The sequence below is a fragment of the Rattus rattus genome, chromosome 10 (assembly GCF_011064425.1).
Source record: "Rattus rattus isolate New Zealand chromosome 10, Rrattus_CSIRO_v1, whole genome shotgun sequence".
Taxonomy (NCBI): Eukaryota; Metazoa; Chordata; class Mammalia; order Rodentia; family Muridae; genus Rattus; species Rattus rattus.
Genome location: NC_046163.1, coordinates 23,600,120 through 23,627,262, shown reverse-complemented (window position 1 = coordinate 23,627,262; position 27,143 = coordinate 23,600,120). Strand labels below are relative to the sequence as shown.

At 36.8% G+C, this 27,143-nt stretch overlaps 1 protein-coding gene across 1 annotated transcript in view; it reads left to right on the top strand.

Annotated features, from left to right (window-relative positions):
* Window positions 1-1,280: 1,280 nt before the first annotated feature.
* Cdc73 (cell division cycle 73) overlaps window positions 1,281-27,143 on the top strand; it is a 91,512-nt gene continuing 65,649 nt past the window's right edge. The window contains exons 1-7 of the mRNA XM_032914953.1: window positions 1,281-1,601; window positions 4,309-4,414; window positions 7,971-8,040; window positions 13,284-13,346; window positions 13,432-13,484; window positions 18,491-18,579; window positions 24,715-24,931. Coding sequence (XP_032770844.1) covers window positions 1,471-1,601; window positions 4,309-4,414; window positions 7,971-8,040; window positions 13,284-13,346; window positions 13,432-13,484; window positions 18,491-18,579; window positions 24,715-24,931 — 729 coding nt within the window. The 5' untranslated portion in view covers window positions 1,281-1,470. The remainder of the gene's footprint in view (window positions 1,602-4,308; window positions 4,415-7,970; window positions 8,041-13,283; window positions 13,347-13,431; window positions 13,485-18,490; window positions 18,580-24,714; window positions 24,932-27,143) is intronic.

Below are 27,143 nucleotides of genomic sequence, written 5' to 3'. Positions count from 1 at the left end.
CATTTCCTAGGAGTAGGCAAGCAAATAAAGGGGACAAGGAAATACTGGGTACTGTGATATATAGGTATAAGTCCAGATGTGAAAGGGACAGTCAAGCAAAGTCAGTTCTTTATAACCCGCATTTGCCGTGAGGTTCAGAGACATACTGAAGGGAGAAAACCGTTTGTGAGGCACATTTTTTTAACCTCATACATCCATACCCGGAGACCTCTTTGCCACACATAACAAAAGTTCATGCCCCCCCCCAAAAAAAAACCCCCAACAGATCAAAGTATTTGGTTTTATAAGTAACAAAGTGTGCCTCCTTCTCACCAAGAGTGAAAAAGAAATATTAGGCTTGATTAGGCTTGAAGTGTATGTTTAAGTTACACAGGCCATGCAAAGTATGCAGAATTCTAGGTTCCCCTAACATAAAGTCACCGGTAAACCTTTTGAGGCTACTTAAAAATCTGGTCGTATGAAAGTGTTCTAATTCACAGTTTGATGTTTAGTATTTCTTCCACTCACAACCTGGAATCATTTGAGGCTTTTTTTGGGGCGGGGGGGCGGTTACCCGGGAGAAGCTGCCGTTGCCGGGATGGAAAAAAGTTGTTTCCAAGGAAAGAGGCGGCGGGGGTGGGGTGGGGGGTGTGGTCAACAATGAATTGTATTTCGTCGACGCGTTGGGATGCTTTCAACTTATTCTCATATTAATTTTACTCCGTTCACCAATCAATCGATGTTAGGAGACCAGCGACTAACAAACGGTGCCAGAATTGTTCTTCACCTAACTCTTCTTTTCCTCTTTGTAAATCTACTCCGAATTAAAACCTAGCCTAAACTTGAAAACGTCCACATTCCAAAGTTCAAGCTTTCCCCAGTAGCTTATCCTGCCCACGGGGACCTATTTCGCTGAGTGCGGCTCGGATGAAGGCAGAAAGAGGGGGAAGCCTTCAACACAGGGAAGCGAAGCCTGGCGCAGGGAAAGTAAATCACCCAGTGCGCGCTCTGGGATCGAAAGTGCGGAAGCGCCCAGCAGGTGCGCGCGCACCTGTCGCTCGCCTCGGAACCCGCGCCGGGCGCGATTCCGCTAAGGCTCAGCACCCGGGGAGCGCCGAGGCTGGCTCCCGGTTTCCCAGAGTCGGCGGCGTGCCCCGCGGGCGTCTGGGAGGCGCGTCTGCTCGGGCGGCCGCGGCGCCCCCTGGCGGCGGCCCGCGGCCCTGGCGGAGCGTGGGTCAGTCAGGCGTTCTCCGCGGGCAGCCCGCGGCGGGGCCTTGCCTTATATAGCGCGGGGTCCTTGGCGGCCTGGGTGGCTTCTGCCCGTGCTGCTGTCGTAGACGCGGACGGCTGTTAGTGTGGTGGCTGTTGGTTCGCGGCGGCGGCGGCGGGGGAAGAGGGCGAGGCGACGGGGAAAGGAGGCGGCGGGCGCGGCGGCGACGGCGGTGCCCGGGGCCCGCGGCGGCGGCGGCTGTAGCAGCGAGGGGGGCGAAGATGGCGGACGTGCTCAGCGTCCTGCGACAGTACAACATCCAGAAGAAGGAGATTGTGGTCAAGGGGGATGAAGTGATCTTCGGCGAGTTCTCCTGGCCCAAGAATGTGAAGACCAACTATGTAGTTTGGGGGTAAGTGCGGCATGGCTTTGGCCTAGTGGTGGCGGGGCAGCGTCGGGCGCCCCCGGGCGACCTCTTCCCTTAAGCCCTCCTCCTCCGGAGTCCCTCGGGGATGAGAGGAAAATATGGGTGCTCTGGGAAAAAGTTATTCTCTGGAGCAGAAGTTGTACTTTTAGGGTGAGGAGGGAAGAAGTGGAGCGGATTCTAGAGCGGTCAAGTCTTTTCTGTGTTGGAGAAGCCAAGGGGAAAGGTACCATGGGAGTTTCCGACTTGCCAGTCGGTGTTCAGTATGTACAGGTTGTCCGCGCTGTGTAGGGCTGCTGCACGTCTACCTGATCGGAGGTATAGAAGCAGACATCGATCGCAGCATCTGGCGTCCACCGAGTCGCTTTTTGTTCTTAGTTGTTTTTTGTAATCTCCCAGAGGCTGCCATGTGTTGCAACTGTCTCCTCTGGCTCTTCAGAGCGTCCCGGTAATTTTCTTTTCTTTTTTTCATAATAGGGGAGGCTGATGTTAAAAAAGAGGGAATAGACAAGTACTCCTTACAGTTTAGGAAAGATGGGAGAGTTTGGAAGTCTGCAAACATCAGTATTGGAGAGGAAAGCAGGACTTTGTTGGGGAGAAAGTTATTGGTGAAATGCAGTGAGTTTTACATACGGGTCTGAGAAATTGATCCTATGTGCTTTTCAAAAAGCGCTTTCAAAGAAAAACGAAGCGTTTGGGAAGGTTGATTCGTGGATGCCATGAACTTAAGTCGTTGAGGAAATCACAGAGTATCAAGTTAATAATCAAAGATAATCCTTTGGGGCCTCTTTAATCATGATACTGCCATTGATGCTTCTCTTTGATAATTAGAATCATGAGTCAGACTTTTGGTACCCATAATGATATGAATGATCAATTTAAACGAGAAAATGTTAAGATTTCTTTGGACTTACTGAGTTCCTTTTTGAAATGTTGATTAAGTGACATTTTGAGTTTCCCATGTTTTACTGTTTCAGATACGTTACACAGAATTATTTTATTGGGTTTTAATGAATATTTTTTTCTTTAAAAACCCGTGGGATAAAAGAAGTTTAACTTGGAAAAAAAAAAGCGTAACACTCTGGTTCCTTCCTTAAGCTATTTTGACTAGAAAAAGTGGAACAGATTAAGTTGATCTGAAATGTTTCCTAGCTGATAGGAAGAGAACAGTTGTTTACTTGTAGGTGGGGCGGTATTTAGAAAAGTGTGTTTTGTCCATTCTACAAAGCCTGGAATAAATGAATGAACAGATGAGTAAACTTTAAAGAACAGCTAAGAATTTGAGTGAGATAGTGGGATAGCCTTCCAGTGCTGGGGAACTATAGACTTGAGACTTAAGACATGAGACTTGGGAAGGACATGCTTTGACAAGAGTGTACAGAGGAGTGAGAAGTAAAACTTAGAAGGAATTTAAAACTTTCAACATCAAATCTTCAACAGAAGTTATATCTCTACATGAATTCACATCTCACTGTGTGCATCTCTAAAAGATTAGTTAGTACCCTTAATGCATTCAGTGCTTTCTGCTATTTTATGATAATTACTTTGTATATTAATTAACAATGAATGATTTGACATATCACTTCAGAGCAGTGGTTCTCAACCTGTGGGCTGGAAGTGTGGGAAGACCTTTTCACAGGGGTCTCCTACGGCCATAAGAAAACATAGGTACATTTATAACAGTAGCAAAGTTAAGAGTTATGAAGTAGCAACATAAATTATTTTTTAGTTGGAGGTCACCAGAACAAGAAGAATTGTATTAAAGGGTTGTAGCATCAGGATGGCTGAGAACCACTTGCTTAGAGTAAAAGTGATAATAGAGTCTAGTAAAGGAGGTTTAGGACAAAATAAAGTGAGCTGTATTTAAATGGATTCCTACAGTTGAACCATCATAAGTAGATGGAGGAGAAAGGAAGGGATTGCAAAGTGGTGTGTGTGTTAGCATTAGAGAACTTGTATCCCCAAGACTACATTACTTGATCACAGTATTTTAGTTTTGCTTTATTGGTCTAGTTTGAGAGATGTTATAAGGATCATCTCCTTGGAGTACATCCTTTTAACTTTCAGAGTATTGTTGAAGATGTTGTATAGCAGTATCTTTTTTAGAAAGAATTATAAGATGTGTATCTTTAAAGTGCATCCTTAGTAATACCTTCATCTAGTTTGTTTTCTATGATAATCCTTTCCATTGTGCAGCTGGTTGGATTTTTTTTTTCTGTTGACAGAGTCCAGAACTCAAGTCTTATTTTAAAATATGTATACATATTTAGAGTTGGGATTGAGGATGTAGCTCAGTTGGTGTGATGCTTGCTTAGTATGTATGGGTTTCGGCACTTGATCCCCAACACCACATACAAAGAAATATGGTGGAGAGTACATGCTGCTTTCAGCTGTGTAGCAGAGTTGAGGCTAGCTGGGATACATGAGACCTTGCCTGTCTTAAATCAAGAAAGGAAAAGTATATATGGTATTTTAAAGAATGAATTTATGTGCTCTCCCTGTTTTTTTTTTTTCTGCATTTTTTTGTCTTCTTTTGCCCAATGACAACTCATTGTGAAAGTTTATACTGAATGTATGTTTTTGCTATGTTAAATACATTGTTAGATAACCAACTAGATATAGATAAATGAATGCATGTAACTAAGCTCAAATATTTATCTTAATCTTAATAAAAGTCATGCCTTAATTATTTTAGGACCGGAAAGGAAGGCCAACCCAGAGAATACTACACATTGGATTCTATCCTATTTCTCCTTAATAATGTGCACCTTTCGCATCCTGTTTATGTCCGACGTGCAGCTGTAAGTAGGAGTCATTTTAAAACTATTGATCAAATAGTTATAGATAACTTCACTCATGGGTTTCAAATGTCTGAAATTGTCATGGAGAGTGAAAATTAAACTGCTATGTGATTTATTCAGATTTTTTAGTTGGCAGTTCATTCATGTAAAATATAGGTAACATTTATAACAGAACTTTTAAAAGTGACTACATAGATGTTTCAAAAAATATAAGTAGAAGAACTCTGATAATTCAGAACTATAGTTTAATTTCCAGAAAACTTTTCTTAGTATAAACATATAGGAGAAGGCATAAGAATGATATAAATTTAGTACTAAAGTATGAAAATCTCAATAAATAAACCCAACGTAAGCAGATAACTTCTTTAGAATTTTAACGAGAACAGTTCTTTCGGTACTTTATTGACAAATGTATTGTTTTTTAGTTTTATCTGCTTTGTCAGTGTTTGAAAATTCATTGTTGAGGAAATTATTAGGAATAATTAAAAATATTTCATTTCACAGAGATTGTTATGATGAGGTTCTTCTGCTGGCAAGGGACTGTTAAGTAGGATTCTGAATTATTTGAGTTTGATGTTGCAGCTTGCCGTACATGTGCAAATTATGATGGTTCTCCAGATATTTCTCTGGGTATTGGGAGGACACAAGTCTGATGTAGCCCAGGCTGGCCTCTAGCACCTGTCTAATTGAGGATGACCTGAGCTTGTGCTTCTCTTGCCTCTACCCTCGAGTACTGGGATCAGATGTGTCTGCAGCCATGTCCTGTTAATGTGGTATTGGGCACTGAGCCCAGGCCTTCATGCTTGCTAGGCATGTACTCTTCATCTGAGAGACGCTGCAGCCCTTTAACTTTTATTAAAAGTGGTCCTCCATCAGATTTCTTGATGGATCAGACATAGAATTACTTTGGAGATACTGATATAATCAAATATCTACTCTAAAAGCTGTTCTAACTTTACTGCATTGTCTTAATTTGAAAGTAGTTCTTTCATTTCTGAATATTCTCAAAACAAACTCATAAAATCTTCATTGTGACTTCCATCACTAGAGATATTTTTTGGCAGCTTAACACTACTGCTGGATTGCATTATGTTGTGTGAAATTTACTCTTACAACCTTTCTTTCTAAGTAGAGATAGTTGAGGCTTTTGAAAAGTAACTTGTTATTTGGACCAGTTGTGAAAGTACCTTATTTATTCTGCTTCAGTAGGACTGTTTTTCTGAGTAAGAAACATATATTCAGTGTTAAATATGTGTTTAAAAATCTTAAAGTTGGTAAGTAGTAGGGAAAATTAATAATTGACCATTACATTATTTATTAGATCTTTAAAATCCTAATTAAGCAATAATTAGAATTGTTTGTTAAGTAATTTACGTACTTAGAGCTATAAACATTTCATATATCTATATATTCATGTATGTATATTTATATATACATATATATGCATGTATACATATATAGTTTTGTTTTTTGAGACGTAGTTTTTCTGTTTAGCCCTGGCTCATCGGAAATTCATTCTGTAGACCTGGCTGGCCTGGAACTCAAGAGATTCCCCTGCCTCTGTCTCCTGAGTGCTACCACTGCTCAGCAAGACTATTCTTCGAGTGGCTATAGTTCATAACTAATAGTTAACAGTTGTTATTGTGGACTCTTGGACTTACATTTATAGTCATATAAGATATAACCCTTGCTTTACTTAAAATTTCTCCAAGTGAAATGGTACAGAGATCTAAAATTCTGCAGCTTTACAGATTAGAGGTTGCTTTTTAAGTTGCCATGTTCCTTGCTCTGTGCTGTGTGCTGACTCTTCCTGGAATAGGTGCTCTGATCCCTGGGGCTTTGTAGAGTCAGTAGACCTGCAGCTTCTCAGGTGGGTCATAATGTGGACATAAACAATACTTAAATGGTTCTGAAATACATGAGTAAGCTTTGAGATAGTAATTTAAAGAATGTCAATTCAGGCTGGGTGGTGATAGTACATACTTTAATCTCCGTACTTGGGAGGGAGAGGCAGGGGGATCTTTCTGAGATGAAGGCCTGTCTTGTCTCTAGAGTGAGTTCCAGGACAACTGGGTCTACACAGAGAAAACCCGTCTGGAAAAACAACAAAACAAAACCAAAAAGACATTAATTCAGATATGTGTAATGTTCCAGATACACCAGTTAAAAATGACAAGGAAAGAAATACTTGTAGGTTTTAAACTTGTGTACAAATATATATTTATATTTATTTTCCTTATATAAATTTTAGATTTTCCATGTATAGCTGAAGAAAAATAAGCGATTTATTTGTTCAGCTAAGTCAGAAAAAAGTACGTGCAAATAATGGGTGTAGTGACTCAGTGGTCATTGTGATGCAATTGGCTAGTGATACTAAGGGTTCTCATCACTTCATTGTTCATAATACTGGACAAAGGTTTTAATCTATGCAATCCCTTGGAAACCAATTTTTCTTGCACTCTGTTGTTTACATTAGAAAAATGATAAGAAAAATTGTGGTAATGGCAAAAGTCATTGTCCCAAAGATGACTCGATGCCTGCAGTATACATTTTATTTATTTGTTTTAATCATCTTGAAAAGAATTGCTGTTTTTTTTTTTTAACTTTAATGTCTACATGTATCTCTTAAGTACACACGACTGCAGGTACCAGAGAAGGCCAGAGGCATTTAACTCCTTCCCTGAACTGGAGTTATAGGTGGTTGTGAACTACCTGTAACTGGGAATGCTAGGGCTCAAACTGTGGTCCTCTTAAAGAGCAGCAAGAGCTCTGATTGCTGGGCCATCTCCCAGCCCCAATTCTAACCATATGTTTACAAGTAATGATTGTAGGTGGATTAAAGAAAAACTTCATTTTTTTAAATTGATAATGTGTTCACACAAGAACTTTAAAATCTTTTTTCTCTCTATTTGAATTTATATACACTCTAGGATAAAAAGAAGTGTAGAGGGTTAATCACTACAGTTAACTTTTTTTTTTTTTCTTCTTCTTTTTTCGGAGCTGGGGACCGAACCCAGGGCCTTGCGCTTCCTAGGCAAGCGCTCTACCACTGAGCTAAATCCCCACCCCCCAGTTAACATTTTTATAGTCTATTTTTCTCATTCTTATCAATTATCAAAATATATATTTAGTGGTTTCTGTAATTCATTTGGAAGGATTTCAGTTGAATAGTTTGAAGAGGTTTGGTCTGGGTGGAAAAAGCACTGCAGATACTGTATAAAATGAGACATTGAGACTGAAAAGATGTGGCTTCATAAGCCATAACATCCTGAGTACAGTTAGAGCAGTAAAGCCAAGGGATGAGAGACTGGGATTGGTACATTGCAAAAAGATAAAAGTTATTCTTAACAACTGTCTCGAATAAATCTTTTTGAAATTTCAGAAGTAAATTATTGAAAATTAACATTTGAGAAATTTTCAAAATTTTGTTTTTAGCAAAACAATTGTGACTTTAAATACAAGTTACCAAGGTATGTTAGATAAATTCAGAGATTACATGGTATTTAAGTTTCATAGTTGCTTCTATTCAGTGTCTAATTTAAAATTTTGGATTTAGACTGAAAATATTCCTGTGGTTAGAAGACCTGACAGAAAGGATCTCCTTGGATATCTCAATGGGGAAGCATGTGAGTACTAAATTTGCTCTCACTCTTAGATATTGTTTAAGCCTTCCTATGAAAATAGATGTAGTGGAAAATTTTGTATTCCAGTACCTTACCAGTAGCTGTGTCTTTGTGCTTCTCCCTGAAATTGCACAAAGTGTCTCTTTCTAGGTTGTCACACCCTCGTGCGAGTGCTCTTCGGATACTGTCAGAGACTTTGCCTTTGTACATTAGTATTTCTGTCTTGCTTTATTGTTTTCTCCTCAATCATTACCTTTTAAAAGAGATGGAGAAGAGATATATGCTTTAAAAGTATTGTTGATTCCACATTTCTACTGTTCCCTTTTTATTACTATAAAAAGGAAGAGTTGACAGACTATCACTGCTTATTCGTTACCTCTTTCTTGAAGTTCCTTCTGCCTAGTTTTCATCCTCACTATCCCACTGAAGTCAGTGAATTGCCACACTTTTTTGTTTCCTTTTACCTATGAACCTTTTACCTTTTACCTACGTTTCCTACCACGTTACCTATGAACATTTGATAGTATTGAACACTCTCTTCTTTGAAGTCCTTCACTTGACATTTGGGACACTAGACCTTGAGTTTTTTTCCATTTGTTCATCTTTCAATATATTTCTTGTCACTTCTATGACTTGTTGTCCTAGGGTTTCTATTGCTGTGATGGAACACCATGATCATGACCAAGATCAGTATGGGTTGAAAGGACTTGTTTCATCCTACAGCTCATAGTCCATCATCTAGGGAAGTCAGCTGGCACTTGAGGCAGGAACTGATGCAGAGGCTGTGGGGGATGCTGCTTCTTGGCTCATTCCTCATTGTTTGCTCAGCCTGCTTTTTATGACCTCCAGGACCACCGTGGTACCCAGGGTTGTTACCACCTGCAGTGACCTGGGCCCTCCCACTCAGTCAACAATATAGAAAATGCACTATACACTTTGTCTACAGATAATCAATCTTACTGAAACATTCTCTCAACTGAGGCTTTCTCTTCCCTCATAACTTGTGCCAGTTGACATAAAACTAGCTAGGATGTTTCCTATGGCTTGAGTTTTCTTTTTCTCTTGAATCTCTAAAATCTCTAGGTGACATCTTCTAAGTTTTATGCTTTAAATATCCTGCCCTATTCCTATCACTGAATTCCAAATATAGTTGGTCTTTGAGCAGTTTAGATTTAATAAGTACAGGTCCACTTATATGTGGTGAGGATTTTTGTTTTTGTTTTTAGATTTGTGCCAATGTTGAAAACTTTAGCCATCACAAAGAAATTATGAAAAAAGTTATGTTGTAGCTTAATGTAAAAGTACAAGGACAAAAAGAAGGTATTTCATAAATGTGTAAATGATTTTTATTCATTTGTAATACAAAAGTTTATTACAGTTAAAACTTAACAAAACTTAGGCACATGGATATATCTGTACTATATGATACCATTTGAAATGTAAAGAAACATAAGATGCAGTATTAAGTCATAACTATAAAATTAAGGTTAGTATCTTATAGATTTATAGGCATTTATTACAGTTGGAGTAAGCTGAGTCAGTATAGCCGTCTGCTTAAAGTGTCATGTGATGTAATCTTATAATTCGATCACCTCTTTAGGTTAGTACATATTATTGTACAAAGTAATTTCTGGCAGTTCTTAGATATTTTTTCACCATATATCATGTACAATATTCTAAAATATGGGTTATTGGCTATGTTATAGCTAAGTACCTTCAAGTAAACAGCAGTGTATTTTTTTTGAAGTTTTTTTGGGAAGTCAAATTTATGTATGAGTTTTCAACTTAATGAGAACATCAGTGCCCCAACCATCATGTTCAAGTGTCAGCTGCATTTTTTTATTCCACTAACTCTTCTTCATATTTATAAATTTACATTTGTCATCTTCTTTTAAATGTTTTACAGACATCTGAAATTTAACATGTCCAAAATAGAGTACCCAATTTATTTCTTTCCTTCTCCACCCACATGAAACAAAACTGAGTCTGTTCTCATCTTAAGAGTGGTGGTACCTTACATAACTGTGCAGTGATTTAGTCCTTAAACCCTGGTGGGAAATGGTTTTCTGACATATCTGCAACATTTGTAAGTTCTTTTTTCTGCCATGGAAACCATGACAGTTTTTCCTCTACTGCTACCCTGTCTCATTCGTCTTCTTCCTGTGTTCTAAAACCTTACATATTCCTACTCTTTATTTGCTATAGTTTATTCTGTATCTAACAAGATTTGCTTTTGAAAAAGTATTTCAATTTAGTTGTACCATTTACCTATTCAAGGCCCTTTGTGGTTTTCATCACACTTTTTATGAGGATAAAGCTCATATGTCTTGCCTTGTGGACTCCATGATCTTGTTTCTTCCTAAATCTCAATGACTTCAATCAGTCTTTTATCGCCGCAGTCAGTTACTGATCTTTCAGTTGGTCTAGTTAGTCTCAGCCTCTGCGTTTGCACTTCTCTCTTCAGTTGTCTGTGTTGTCATTAGGCTCTCATCTTCCATCAGTGCTCAAATATTCTTCCAAATATTGTTCTGGCCGTGAGGATATCTCTGACCATTCTGAAACACAAAATGACATCCACATTCACACCTTTCTTTATGTAATAAAATCTTATTTTCGAAAAAAAATCCAAATTTTTTCCTGAAATTGTATTTATTGCTTACTTGGATATGTTCATTCCTAGAGAATGAACATTATAGGAACAATTGTTTCAGTTGTCTTTTTTATTACTCAGAAATTTAGAATAGTAGTGTACAGTAGATATTTAACTGGATACATTATTATTTCCTTATAGAATACACGTAAGTTGGTATTACAGAAATAAACCTCATCTTCCCTGGGATGGAATGTATTACCACTATGCCAGTGATAGCAGTTATGTTACACATTCCATTCCTTGTTTTTAAGCTGGACTGTTGGTGTCTAGAGAATTTTGTGGATAATAGGAAGACCACCAGGACTGTTTTCTTTTGCTATTTTTCATTTAGCAAATGTCTACCTCTTTACAGCCCCCACCCCCAAATTGTATGTCTGCATATGTATGTATGTGGTTGCACGTTCCACAGCTTGAAAGTTGAGGTCAGAGAATAACACTTGGTAGAATCATTTCTTTTCCACCTTTATGTAGCTTCTAGGAATCAAACTTAGATTGCTAGGTTTGTGTGGCAGGTGCTTTACTACTGGCCTTCCATGCTTATTCCTAAAATTCTATTTGGGCACTGTGCGGAATGCAAAATCTTGTTACTTTTATATGAGGTAAACAAGTCGAATGAGGGAGATACCATTCCTACAAATGGCAATTGTGATGGAAAGATTGAAAAAAGCTGCCTTATTTATTTTGTCTGTTTTGATTCAAGGCAAATCTAACTATTTGGAACATGACATTCATAGTATATCTGTTTTTTTTAAAAAAAAAATATATATATATATATATATATATATATCTAGGTTTACTCTAATTTGCTCTCCCATTTAAAGAGTGTGTGAAGGGAATGTAGGATTCTTCAGTTTTACTGAGTGTCTCAGATACATCTGGTAAATAGGCTCACTTTGGGAGAGTCTCAGTGAGTTGTTTTATCTACATCATTTCTTATGTTTTCCCTAGGACAAATTTAGTTCTCTGATATATTGTTTTGTTAATTTGTAAAATATGTTACTAGTTCAATGAAAAAGTTGAACAGCTGTTAATATCACGTTTATAGGCATGTTATAATTAATAACACAAAGTTATTAACTGTTAATGTGAGTTAAAGCATGATCTCAAGTCTAGACCACTTTTTTGAATAGTAAAACTACAGAATAATTTTAAATTTTATTGGTATAACTGAGTGTTGTAACAAAGTGAGAAAAAATATGAGCAAAAACTAATAGTTGTGGAGTGGAGAACTTAAAGACCTATAACTGAGAAAGTGAGTCAGTAGATATGTTAATAAAACAGCTTCCAAATGTCGGATGAGAAATGCAGATGTGAGGCTGGCCAGCCTTGTAGTATGATGGCAGTGTATCTGACTCTAGAAATACACACAATTTAATATTGAAATGGAGACATATGTCACTTCAGTGGGAGAAGGTAGGATTTGCAGTTAATATGTTGATAAAAATAAAACAAGTTTTACTTATAAAAAAAACCCTGATAAGTTGGAAAGTGTTTTAACTCCTGTATAAGAGAAAAAGGGTCAGTAGTACTAGTTAACACATGAAGTGGGATCTTAGAAATAGATGCACAAAAGACCAACAACTTGAATAGTAACAGAATGAACAGAAAAGGTGATAAATCATTTGAATTTATGATTATTGTATAATTACAGATTTAAAAGATAGAAAAATCAGGTTTTATGTGTTGCTGTTTGTCAGTGAACCCTGGTTAGGCTGTCAGGAAGCATTGGGCATTGTTGACTGTTTTACTTTATACCCTTCCTGAGGTTGTGGACGCCACAAACAATATCTACATCCTACATTTGAAAGTGGTCTAGAGCTATACTTGAAAATGTAAAAAGTGACATATGTGTGCTTTCTTCATGTTTTTGTTTGTAATAACAAAAGACTTAGAGTTGAACTGCCTATTCGTAGGGAAGCAGTCACATGAATTATAGTTATTCCATATAATAGGAATAGCTACTGGTGTGGAAGGGGTGTCTGAGCCAATACTCTTTTGTAAATGGGAAACAAGTTTCAGAATATTCTGCATATTATGCTGACTGTGGAAAATGGTATAATTGTATTTCTTATATCTGTAGAAGGATATACAAGACAATAGCTATTTATATAGGGGAGTAGGAACTTGCTAGAAGGGACCAGGTCCTCGCTCTCTTTTTAATAGTTATTTTGAGCCATTGAACAATAAAATAATTTGAAGGTTAGTTGGAAGTTTCCTATCAATTGAGAATAAGTACAATTTGCATGTTCTATGATGTGTACATATTTAAGTATTTGGGGGAAGCACACTTTTTAGATGTGTTTGCTGTACCATAGTATAATCTGAAGTGACCAATTAACTTCAGTAATTAGCATCTTAGTAGTTTGTAAGCAAAATTTTTAAAAATAGTTATTCTTTCACAGACTTTACTTCTAATTCTGAGTCATCTTGTTAATACTGTTATAGAGCTGCTTTTGAAACCAGTTTACCCTGGGAATTCCTACTATGGATATAAGGAGTGAAACAAAGCTTGAGCATTTCCCATAGAATCATGCCCAAAATGTATATGCTTAAATACTGATCTGCTTATATGACTTTTCCTTTCCATTTTCAGCAACATCAGCAAGCATAGACAGGAGTGCCCCCCTGGAAATAGGTCTTCAGCGGTCTACTCAAGGTACACCTGTCACATCATTATCTTGAACATTAAATAAAACCCCTTTCATATAGTACATACTTACTTACGTTTATTTTTGTTGTAGTCAAAAGAGCTGCAGATGAAGTTTTAGCAGAAGCAAAGAAACCACGAATTGAGGTAATAGAACTCTATTTTTAAAGTAACTTGTTTATTGAAAGTGGAATTGTGTAGAAATAAGAGTTCTTCATGTACTAGGCAGTGGTGGCTCATGCCTTTCATCCCAGTACCCAGGGGGATGCAGAGGCATCTGACTTAGAGGGTCTGAGTTCAGGGTGAGCCTGGTCTACAGAGCAAGTTCCAGGAAAGCCAGGCTACACAGAAAAATTCTATGTTGAAAAACCATTAAAAAAAAAAAAAGCTTTATAGTAATTGTAACAGCTTTTTTTCTTCTGAAAAGAAAAATAGATTAATAGGTAGGTTGCTTGTGTTACTGAGTTAGCTCTTAGTTCTAAGCTCCGTGATGAATATGTCATTTCATTGCTTTGCTATTATTCTTTGCCTTGTTGATGAACACCAGGTCTTACAAATAGGATGAGAAACTATTATCTGATCATGTTAAAGGTCATGTGCTAAGTTTTCTAGATTTTCAGGGTTCTGTAGTCTTGATTGCTGCATCCCCATCTTGCTGTTCTATTACTATTATGAGGAAGCCTTCATAAATCACACATAAAAGGATAGATATTCTGACAGAACTACATGATGGTGGAGGCCAGAGCTGGTCTCAGGGCTCTGTTTTGCCAACTTGAGAATAAGGTTAAGTATGGAGACAGGCTTTACTTTTCAGGGCTGTGAATGTGAAGTACTTACTGGTACTTTGTTAATGTCTTGTGTTTTAGTGAGCACAACTGGGTTAGGATAGTGTGCTGGTAACTCTTTGTCACTGTGACAAAATACCTGAGGAAAAAAGTTTAAAAAAAGGTTTGCTCTGGCTCATGGTTTTAGCCCACAGTTGCCTGGCCACAGTGATCTTGGGCCTGTGCGAGAAGGAATGTGGCCTAAAGGCATAGTGGATGGAAGTTGCCCACCTTACTGCAGAGAGAAACAGAAAGAGTCTGTGGAACAAGATATGCATTTCAAAGCACAGTCTGAGCTCCTTTCAGGCAGCCTCCCCTCCTACAGGTCCATGGAGGTCCTCAGCATATTAGAGCTATAACATAGGCCTCTTGGAATCCCACTGCCCCTCAAAAGCCCATTAGATAGCACGCATCTCCTTAATACCTGAGTCTTTTGAAGTTATTTTTAGGCTCTAACTAAAACATTTACTTGAAATAGAGGACAGGTAAATGTCCTTTAGAGTATCTGTTGTAGTGTGGTGGTAACTAATAACCTACATATTGTATTTTGAAAAACATTAAGGGAGAAGTTTTTCAGCACAAAAAGGTGGCAATATGTAATGACAACGTTAATTAACTAGATTGAGCTATGATATTCATATATGTATTTCAGAAGATAGTATTATTCATAATGTGTACTTTTAAACAATTAAAAAAATGCTGTTACCAGTAGTTGACCAGTTATTATTATGAGCAAGATATCCTTTGGAGTTTTTTTTTTTTTTTTTTTTTTTTTTTGGTTCTTTTTTTCGAGCTGGGGACCCGAACCCAGGGCCTTATGCTTCCCTAGGCAAGCGCTCTACCACTGAGCTAAATCCCCAACCCTCCTTTGGAGTTTTAATTACACATAGAAATACATATTCATACTTCACATTATTTGTAAATACGCTTCATATTATTTGTATGCATAGGAAACTTCTGGATGTAGAGAATAATTTACTAGGAATTTAAAATCTGGCAGTTTTATGAATCTGCATCAGTTTATAGTAAAGAAATACCAATTATTAACAGTACTAGAAGCCATGTATATTATTTTAGAATATACATATAATTTTTAAGTTTAGACTAATGTATATACTTCTTTTTTGTGCCATGTAAACAGCAAAGCGTCTACAAGTAAGGATGAGGGAGGTTATGTTGGTTGGCAGGTACATGCAGTGGAGTTAGTAATAACGTTATTGTAAAACAAAGCCATATTAGTTAAGTATATTTGAGATGAATCAGGAACCTCATACTTTTTAAGTCATGATAACTAACTCATTGTTGTGGGTCTATAGAAGATACTTTTTTAATGTTTTCGACATATTAAGTAGTGTATTCTTTATTACCACCCTTTGACTTTGGAAGCCCTATAATCAACATCTGTAAGGTATAAATGTAACTTAGTATTCTCTAGTAGTTGTTGTCTGGGAGGCTTACTGCTAACCTAGGCCTAGTCTTGGAAGCTTCTAGCTGTTGTACAATCTAGTCTAGGCCTAGAATGTTTTCTGCCTCTAAGACATACTGCTGAGTAAGATCACCCTTTCTAGTTCTTTCTGAACTCTGTTGGCTGGTTTAACTCAGCTGTTCTGGTGCAAATTCCTCTCTAATCTGACTGACTGATTCAGTCTGGCCTCTCAGTTTCTGACTGAATTGCTCTGCCTGGCCTCATACTAACTTTGGCAATATGTTCTGAATTTCTGTCTCCTTCTCATTCTCTGGCTCGTTCTGTCTTTACTTGTGTCTAGCTTGTTCTCTCTTCAACCTGTCTCTGTAAAACTCTCCTGGTAAAACTGCCTCTGAATTCCATGAACTGACTGAACTGAACTGACTAGAACTCAGATATCTGCATGCCTCTGTCTCCTGAGTGCTGGAATTAAAGGTGTGTACCATCACGCCTAGACTTAAGCTTTTCTTTACCTGAAACTTGCTGTGTACCAGGCTGTCCACTTGCCTCTGTCTCCTGGGATTAAAGATGTTTTATATTCCAGCCAGATCGCACAGACCTAGAAGGCCTTTGGATGCGATCTTTTACCAGAGCAGCCATGTTCTGAATTAAAATTCCTCTACACTGAGTAAAAAGACTCCACAGAAAAGTGGACTTGCTGAGGTTTGTATAAGAATTAGAACCAAGACACTGGCTGCCTAGCCATTCTGTCTTACTGAGAATGAATTTTGTGGCAGGAAAACAAAAGTTTCCCCATTTCCTCATATGAAAGGCGACTCTGGCCCTTGTTAAAACAGTGAATACATTTAAGGCCATCATTTACTTGGAAATAATGAAAATATCACAATGTAATCATTTTAAACAAATTCAACATGCAAGAAAAGTGAAATACCAAAGCTACCAGGAACTTGAAACATCAGCCGAAAGGAGGAAAAAGAAAACATGAGATCAGGATTTCTCATTTTATGAAAATTTAGGGGGTATTTTTAAAATTACTAGTTTCTTGAGGACCTTGACCATTGTGAATTATAACTAACCTACAAATGGTAAAAATGAAAATGCATTTGCTAAAATATCTTTGTATTTATTCCAGCTGATGTGTTTGTTTTAACATTTTTACATGGTAGAAAACAAATAGGGCATGAGTTGAAGCCCAGTACTTTTTCTCCTTTGAGGTCTTAAGTATGCTAGTGTATTTTATGTATATATAGTTTCATATACCTTATTCATTAACCCTGGCTTTACTCCTTATTTATTTATTGAATATAGACGTTGACCTAAATAGGTGTCACTGAATTGGATATTTTCTTAATTAGCCATATGCTTTTCAAACTAAATTTCTCTTGACTTTCTAACTTATAAATAGTATTTCTCAGGCTGACTACAAGCTGCAAATTGTTTTTAAACTCTCGATGCTCTGCTGGGATTATAGGCATAAGCCACACATCCTTGTCAGATAAAATTTTGGATAGTCTATTGGGAACTTTGTAGGAAATTTTTTATGTTCCAAGGAACTCGCTCTGACAACTATTAAATTTTGCTTCTAGTGCTTTGACTTCTATTTGGTAGATTTGAGGACCTGTGGCACGATTGAAAAAAAAAAATCCAAAATGAAAAGTTTAACTCTGATGAAGACTTCTTTAAAAGTTAGATTTTTTCATTAGGAATGGATCTATAGGGACTGGTGAAATGGCTCAGTTTTAATATTTGTTCTAGCAGAAATCCTAGGTTGTATTCTCAGTACCCAATAGTAATTCATAACCACCCGTAACTCCAGCTCCTATGTAAGTACCAGGCATGCGTGTGGTACACTTACATACATGCATGTGGTACATGTACATACATGCAGACAAAATTCTCTACACATAAATCTAAAAAACATTTTTAGAAGTATGAATTATATATAGAGACACATACATAATACTCATACAAAAACACAAATTTTTTTAATGACAATAGTGATGGTTGGGATAACATAGAAATAGGTGTCTGAACACCACATTGTAAACTTACAGATGTTTTTTTCAGTAAATTTTTTCTAAGCTTTTTGATGATGCAAAAGCAATACATATATGTTTAGAAGAATTATTTTACTTTCAGCACCATATTCAAAAAATATGAGATGTCCAACCCTTTGTAATAAAACAGGCTTTGTATTATATGGAGGCTAGTATATATGTTCAAGTAAACAATACTAATCCATATTAAGTAAATTAATGTGTAAAATACATTTTTGGCTTATGTTTTAAATTTACTGTGATATTTTAATTTGAGTTCCTGTTCCTGTTCCTGAGTTCCATGATGAAACACCATGACCAAAAGCAATTGGGGAGCACAGGGTTTATATGGCTTACAGCTCCACATCATAGTCCATAACTGAGGGAAGTCGGGGCAGGACCTCCATCAGGACTTTAAGGAGAGGTCATAGAGGGGTGCTGCTTACTGGCTTGCTCCCCATGGCTTATTCAGCTTGCTTTATCATGGAACCCAGGACCACCAGCCCAGGGATGGAATCAACCAAAATGGCCTGGCCCTCTCCCATCAATCACTAATTAAGAAAATGCCCTATTTTCTTATTTAGGGTTCTCTCCTCTCAGATAACTCAAGCTTTTGTCAAGTTAACATAAAAGTAGCCAGCACATGTGGTTTATTAGAACTTAATCCTATTGCAAGTAAAGGAACATCAGAAATCAGTTCCATACTTAAATGTCTCTCTGTAAGTAAAAGTAGTCCTAAAGGTGACTTAAGTTCAATATTACGTGCAACTGTACTGTGGTAATTTTGGTAAGAAGTTATGTATGGTGATTATTCCATGTAAAGGGTAAGTACAACTTAAAATGTAACTAATCATTGATTATTTTTAGGATGAAGAGTGTGTGCGCCTTGATAAAGAGAGATTGGCAGCCCGTTTGGAAGGCCATAAAGAAGGGATCGTGCAGACTGAACAGATTAGGTAAGTAACAGATAGGTAGTATAGGTTTTATGTAAAGGTATGTAGAAAATAGGGTGTTTAGATACTACTCACATTTATATTTGCATCTTTATTCATTGTATGCCCCTGTTCCCTAAGTTTAGAAGAATGCAGTTGTTCCTTGGAATTTGTTGGAATTGGCTTTAGGATATACCCAGAGGTGCTCAAGTCCCTTGAGTAAAATGGCATGATATTTGCTTATAACCTATAGTATAAGAATCGACCCTGGATTACTTACTGTGTTAGACATCAGTATGTCAAATGTGAGAACAACGATAGAAGAGAATATTTTGACTTATTTTTAATTTAGCGGTGCATGACTCTATTCTCAGATTTGTTTGGTAAGGCAGAACATCATGGTATAGAATGGTGTAGGTAGTAGGAACCATTGGCATTCACCTCAAAGTGGCATGTAGAGACAAGTGGTGGGTGGGGGACTGAGTGGAAACTAGAAGGTCCAGGCAATCGATAGCCTCAAGGTTCACCCTAGTGAACCACTTCTTTGTACAACCTCCTAAAGTTTTCAGAAACTTCCAAAATAGCATCATCAGTTGGGGACCAAGTCTTTAATATATCATCTATTCAAATGCCACATTATATCTGTGGCTCCCAAGAACTCATGTTTGTCTCATAATCTAAATTTTAGTCCATCTTTTATAGTCTCTGAGTCCTTGAAGTTTCAATAGTTCCCATATTATTCAGGAAGTGGAAATCTCTTAGCTATGAATCCCTATAAATTTTAATAACATGTTCCATACTTGTAACATACAATAATGCAGAATAAACATTACAAAATGGAGAGAGGAAAAATAGGAAAGAATGGGAACAAAGAAACCAGAGGGCAAATGTTAAATTCTGTAAATTCATGCCTCCCAGTAGTGACATGCTTGTGATAATATGATATGTGTGCTTCAGTGGGCTTGAGCAGCCTCATCCCCATGACCTGGCTTGTTTCAGTCCATATGACTTCTCTCCTAGGTCAGCTCTATGTTTGGCCTTTAATTGATGTAGCTTATGTTCTATGCTCTTTTGTGTCTCTAGATTGACTAGCAAAGAGCTTCATATATTGTTTCAGGCCCTGCCACATATTGTTTGGCCTCTTAGGTTTTCCATTGAAATCATTGAATCCATGGCCTTGTAACTTTTGCATTCTTAACGCCTGCAAAACTGGCATGATGTGATCTGCTACTAGTTGCTGGGGACCTTAGAATTATAGCTGTTGTGTTCTTTGAATTCCTAAATGACCAAAACTAGGCAAAGATTTTCATATGAGGCTCGCAATTTTGAGGGACAGTGTTGATTGAAATCACACTTAGTCTTTCAGCTGAGTTAAGTAAAATCTTTGTACCCTTAAGTTTGCAGTGAGGTCTAGCTAGTTACTGATATAACCCTAAAAGTATCTTTCCTTTTTGATGCAAAGTATTGGGCTTTAATAAAAACAAAATCATGGCCCTAATTGCATCAACAGCCATGCTTTACTGAGTCATAATAGAAATTTATTTTCTAGTGCTGCATTTCCAGACCTTCCCTAGTTTTTTGCTTACATTTATTGCAATAAATTTGGCTAAACCAGCTAGCAGTATCCATGTTGAGCTCCTTGACGTTTCTTCGGTTTACTATTACTTTTAAGTTTAGCCCCACTTAAAGTCTGGGACCATGGACAAAAATATGACAATACTTTGCAACAGTATAGCACGAATAGTGCCTTCGTAAGTCCTAATAGAGTCCTTGCTCTTATAGTAAGCCTCAGAGTCGGCCTCAGTGTTAGAACATTCTGGTTTTCTGAGTTTCCATATAGGGCTGCCTATATAGCATTCTAGGGTTTATTTAGTCCATCTCTCCAAACTTTACAAATTCTTTCCACAAACTAGTTCCTGAAGCTTGTAAATGGAATAGTCAAGTAATTGCACTAGTGACCGTGTGCTTCCTACCAGTTTCCTCGGTTAGCCTGTAGTGATAAATACTAGAGAAATATAAAAGATTTATTTTGTCTTATGATGTCAGAGGTCGTAGTTGGTTACATAACTCCATTGCTTCTGGGCTTTTATGTCTGTAACATCTAGTGAGGAAGGAGCAGTGTGACTTACCTTGTGGCAGGTAAGTGTACACACATATGAGTACTGAACAGCCCACACAGCTGTTTTTCTTTCTCTTGGCCCTTTACAGTCTCCTCTTTCCTGTCCCATACTTTCTTTTTCATTTTGTGTTTTTGAGACAGGGTTTCTCTGTGTAAGATAGCCCTGGCTGTCCTGAAATTTACTCTGAAGTCCAGCCTGTCATTGAACTCACAGAGATCTGCCTTCTGAGTGTTGGGATTAAAGGCATGTATCACCACCACCCGGCCTGTCTCATGATTTGACTATGGATTTGTAACATTCTAACTCCCCAGAAATTTCCTAATTGCTCAGCCAGCTGTCATCTTTAGACATGACTTTCTTATTTTCTGGGAACTTTACCTTGATGGGATATTTTCTGTTTTGTCTAGTGGGAACACCAACTTCTTATTACCAGCTTAACTGCTTGGGTGGTCGCTGTTTCCAGGTTTAGATAGTGCCTTCATTGAGCCATCTGCTATTCTACAGCAGTGTCTCTATGCAGATGGCTCTTAAGTGTTCTCAACCATATAAACACTTCAGCCTTGCTAAGTTCTGCCTGGGTTGATCTATTCTGGAAATTTATAAGGCAGTAAGCAGGGAAGTTATAGGAGTTACCTTGTTTGTTTACTTTTCAGAGGATCACTGTCATTCAGTGTCTAATACCTAATATCTGGTAAATCATTATGTTATGTATTTTAGCAAATAATTTTCTGGTAGATGAACTAATCTAATCACTGGCACTTCATTTTGGCTGGAAGTAGAAGTCTACTAATTGAAAATCCAGTGCCAGCTTGAGAGCCAGCCAGATTGCTCACTGGTAAAGGCCATGCTGCGAAGCTGAACCAGTAACATGAGTTTGATATCCATATTCACATGGTAGAAAGAGAGAACCAACTCCTGCAACTTGTCCTGTTATTTTTAACACATGGGCATGTGTTGTGCTGCATGTATGTGTGCACAAACAAATATATGTAATAAAACCAATTTGAATTTGTCTAAAAACACTCTTACATGCTTTAGATTTCAGGGGATTGTTGTACGGTATATTTAGGTGAGTCGGTTGTCATGCGCATATTAAATATTGCTATAAAATGGTTTTATGCTTATCAGATAAAAATTAGCACCTCCAGGGATTCTATAAAAGAGTTTCAAGGTTTTCTTTTATAACTGAATTATCTACAGGTTTTAAGGTACTCTTAACTTTCTTAAAGGAGGACCAAAATGTTTAATTGTTAAAATACATTAATAAAGCAAGTAATTTACATGGTAGCAATAAATATGTATGGATCTTGTTAGCTATTAAAGAGCTGTACAGATATGTCACTAATAATAATTACAAGTCCTTGAAAACACAAATTAATACATTGTAACACTAAGATTAATGCAGGTAAAATAAGATTCAGTGGCTACGAAGTATTTGTAGTTATAGATTTGATTAAAGAAAATGAGACTTTAATCAACATGTTCATGCAGTATACAAATTAGAATAGGTTATTTTTAAATATTGTTACACATTTTTCTTAATAAAAGTAATTCTTGGACATTCAAATAAAGTTAGGAAAACAGATAGTAAAACCTGGTGAGCTAGGAGAAAGCATCCACTTAGTAATTTCACAGCCAGAAATCAGTGCAAAGCAGAAGGAGCAAAAATAGCAAATAAATTACCTTTGGTAACTCATTTTTAGTATCCTGTAACATTACAAATCAAGAGGGGATTTTGTTATATAAAAAGTATTTTTAAAATGCCAGTGAGAAGACAGGTCTTCTGTAAACTGTGTTAACCTATGTTTTGTAGGCAGAGGAAAGTTCACCAAACAAGGACATGTCATTTTTTCTTAATTGCAGCATTTAATCAGTACCCATGGTGTACTACTAATTAAGTAGGAGAATGGGACGTAGGAGGGACCATATTTAGAATTTCTTTGAAAATATTTGGGCTTTTACAATGTTACTGGAGCAAATCAAAAATTGATGAACAAGTACCTAATTTTGTTTTGTACTGTCCTTGTTTGTTTGGATACCATATTGACATTTCAGATGGCAGACTAGTATATATTCTTCCATCATTTTGGCTCTTGTGAACCCTCTGTTAGTTATTCTTGTATTATGTGGTTAGTTGTTGCTGCAAGGTCTTGACCCTTAACTGTGCTGGGGGATTTGACCTGCTGAATTGCTTGCCTGGGTTCTGCATTTTTATGGATCTCAGTTAAACATATGGTCTCCTGCATGCTAGCAAAGATAGTACTATTGAGCTTGGTTACCAGTCATTAACTGTTGTTGAATTATTCTTCTCATTTCGTGTTATAAAAACATACCGCACATTTTCAATGCAGATTAAGTCCATAACTGGGTTGTTTCCTTGTGTGGTTCCAGAAAAGGCTATTCTTTTACTATGAGACCAGAATTTTAAATTATATTTTTTATCGAATTTTCTTTTTTTTTTCTGTATATGTTTGTAGTTCTTTGTAAGTACTAATAAACTGAATGTATTTTATTTTTTAGATAAGAATTTTTTCTTTTCTTTTTTTTTTTCGGAGTTGGGGACCGAACCCAGGGCCTTGCGCTTCCTAGGCAAGCGCTCTACCACTGAGCTAAATCCCAACCCCTAGACAAGAATTTTTGCTACTCCTGTTAGAGGGTTATTACGAAGATTGTTAGGAATATATTTAAAATAATATAATTTTAAAAACTGACGAGTCCTGGGCTACTTTTTTTTTAAGTTTTAGATTGGTGTATTTCACTTTTTATGTGTACAATTATTATGCCTACATGTATTTCTGTGTACCATGTGCCTGGTGTTCACAGAGGTCAAAAGAAGGCATCATGATCCCTTGGTGCTGGAAATTGAACCCAGGGACCTTGTAAGAGCAGCCAATTATCTTAATCTCTGAACCATCTCTCCAGCCCCTGCAATACTGATTTATTGTCTCTGAATCTTAAAGAAAAATACACCAGGAAATTGAAAGCACTAAGGAGTGTACTTTTCTTCATTGCATACTATAATTTTTATTTGTGTTATTGTTGATAAAGGTATTTTTAAAGTAAGACTGTACCGATGATGATCATTTTATGAAATCTACTTTTAATATTCAAAGTCTTCTATTGTGAAAGCATAGCTTCTCTATGCTTTTTGCCTATATGAGAATCAAGTAAATTGAAGATAAAAAGGTTGTTCAAATACATTTATTTCAGTATGTGATTTTTTTTTTAACTTGCAATTTTCTTATAATGAAGTTTTAATTAAGCATGTTTTTTATCTTCTAGAAAAGGATGATTGTGGCATATAAAGTTTCTTTTGATTTTGTATTCTGTTGTATATGTGACTTATGGCTTTGAAACCTTGAAATAGATTAATGGAAAAACCTAAATTTTGAGTTTTTTTTAGCAGAATGTTATTTTTATACCATTACAGGGTGACCTATGTGCTTGTGTATATAGAGAGGTATGGTGTAGATAAAGTGGTAAAGACTCAGGGCATATAAGCAGAAGAACCCTTACTATTTAATTCTGCTCTACTGGGGAGATTGCAAAAAAGAAAATTATTTTATAATCGTTGGTATTGTTTTTAATTTTAAAGGAATGACTAATTCAAGGCTGGAGAGATAGATCAGTGGTTAAAAATACTGGCCATTCTTCCAGAGGATTCTGGGTTGATTGTCAGCTTAAACATGGTGGCCCACAACTGCATGTAGGTCCAGTTTCAGGCCTTTAATGCCTTCTTTTGACTTTCTTGAGCACCAGACATACAAATGACAGGCCGTTGTACATGTAGGGAAAGTACTCATACTCAAAATAACAAATAAAGAAACTAACTTGGTCTTAGAATATTATATGTGTATTATTACATGTAAAAATTCTATGTGACTATAAAATAACAAATATGCCAGAAAAGCTTTTATAGAAAAGCTTATTTACAAGTGCAGTGGTTTTGTTTTTCTCCCAATCAATTTAAGTGCCACAGTGTACATGTTATACTGAAGGAATCTTTGCTGTGAAATTTTAAAAAATAAATTATTTTTAGGTCTTTGTCTGAAGCTATGTCAGTGGAAAAAATTGCTGCAATCAAAGCCAAAATTATGGCTAAGAAAAGATCTACTATCAAGACCGATCTAGATGATGATATAACTGCCCTTAAACAGAGGAGTTTTGTGGATGCTGAGGTAGATGTGACCAGAGATATTGTCAGCAGAGAGAGAGTGTGGCGGACAAGAACAACTATCTTACAGAGCACAGGAAAGGTAATATTTTACTCATTCTTTGGAGTGCTATAGGAATGTTTAAAATTCATTAATAGGTTTCAAGTTTTATTTATTTATGTTTGTGCAGCTAAGGACTAATTCTTTGAAACTTGTTCCAAGCAAGTGTATGCACTTTAAATTTTGAAATATAAGAATTTAAATGGGGGTCTGGCAATCTGAGGCTCATTCAAACCATGTAAAGGTGGAAGGAGAACATCATTCACTCTCCAAAGTTTTCCTCTAATCTCCATGCACATGCTATAAGCCTCTGATGTGCGCGCACGTGCGTGCGCACGCACACACACACACACACACACACACACACACACACACACACACACACACGTGTGCGTATGCACATTATGTACATTAATTTAAAAAAAAGTTTGATACTAGATGCTCTAATCTGTCTGCAGATCTCTTAAAGAGATCTTAAAGTTCTATTATGTGAACATATTTTTCTCTCTGTTGTGGGCATTCCTCTTCAGTTTTCTTAGACATTGATTCTCCATTGATACATAGTTGCTAACAATGTGGTTTGATAGAGACATTTGAAGAAGTGTGTAAGATTATTGTGAAACTGACCCTAATTTTTGGAAGACTTTGTTTAGAGACCTTCTGGGCTTTTTTGAGATAGAGTCCTTTTTAGTGGCTTGGGCCTGCCTTTGCCTACTAAGTACAGTGGTTTTGATTGTAAGGATCTTAGCTACTAACTTATTTTATCATTTTGCTAGGAATAAGATTACTGAAAGGGGGTATAAGGAAAATAGTTATTTCTATTCACTTGTACTTTGACTTGTCTTACACTTTATTTTAAGAGGCATTCTCCATGTGCCACAGAGATGATTCAGCTGGCGAGGGCCCTTGTTCTGTAGTTCTTGGCAGCCTGAGTTCAGTCTCCAGAGCCATGAGATTGAAAGGAGAAAACAAATTCCACAAAGTTGCCCTCTGGCCTCCATACACAGTGGGGCATGTTGTCCCCACATAGGTACCATGCATGTGTGTGCACATACAAGAGTAGAAATAACCTAAGTTTACTTTAGGCAGAAAGGAACCGTTTTCCATAGCCAATAAGATAGCACAGGAATAAAGGGGCTAGCCATGCCAGCCTTGTAACTTGCCTTTGGTTCCTGGAACCTGTGCAAAGATAAAAGGAGACAACTGACTCCACATTGTTCTTTTCATAGTTCTACACTATGGTGCATGTGTCCTCTACACATAAATAAAAAATAAAAATGACCATTTTCCAGAGCTTAAAATTATGAAGAAATGTGAGGTTATGAATAAACGTTATTTTTCATTTTTGTTATTTACACTTAAATGATATTTTCAATGTGTAATTGGCTAATACTTGATTAACACTGTGACTTATTAGATTCTTCTTTTTGTTTGTTTGTTTTTTTGTTTTTTGAGATAGGGTTGCACTATATAGTCCTAGCTGTTCTGGAACTTGCTACATAAACTAGGCTGGCCTCAAACTCAGAAGTATCCACCTGCCTCTGCCTCTGCTTCTTGAGTGCTGGGATAAAAGGCATGTGTCACCATGCCTGACTTTTTTAAAAGTTCATTTAACTTAGTCTTAAACTTAAAGTTTTTTTTAATATAAAACATTAAAATTTAAAATTGTTGGTATGAGCTTTTTTCTGTCAACTCTAGGTGGCAGGATTGTACCAGTTTAAGAGTGTTGTAATTTAGTGATGGTACCACTGTATCTTATAAAAATCAAATCATTTAACTGCTGTTTAGAAGTAAGGTTTGCTTTTATAAATATTAACAATTTAAAAATAAAGTTAATATTTTTAAAACTCAAAATTAAACATTTTGACTGCTGTTCTCTAGGTATAGTATATAGTTTTCATCTACTAAACTTTAAAAATATCTATAGATACTTAAAAGGAGTGTTGAATTTGAAGTCTGGAATTTATGTTTGTGTGTGTGTGTACGTACATTTGTCACAGTGTACATGTGGAGGTCAGAAGACAGCTTGTGAGAGTCACTTCTTAACTTTTACTATGTAGAATTCCTGGGAGATTCCTGTAGAGCACAGGTTGTCAGGCTTGGCAGTGCTGGCCTAGTGTAGACTTGAGACTCACCTTCATTATTACCTAGTATCAGAATTTTAAGGAGCAAGAAAGTTCAAGTTCTTATTCTTCTTATACAGTTAATATACTGTAGTTAAAGCAATCTCATTTTATAGTATCATTAAATTATA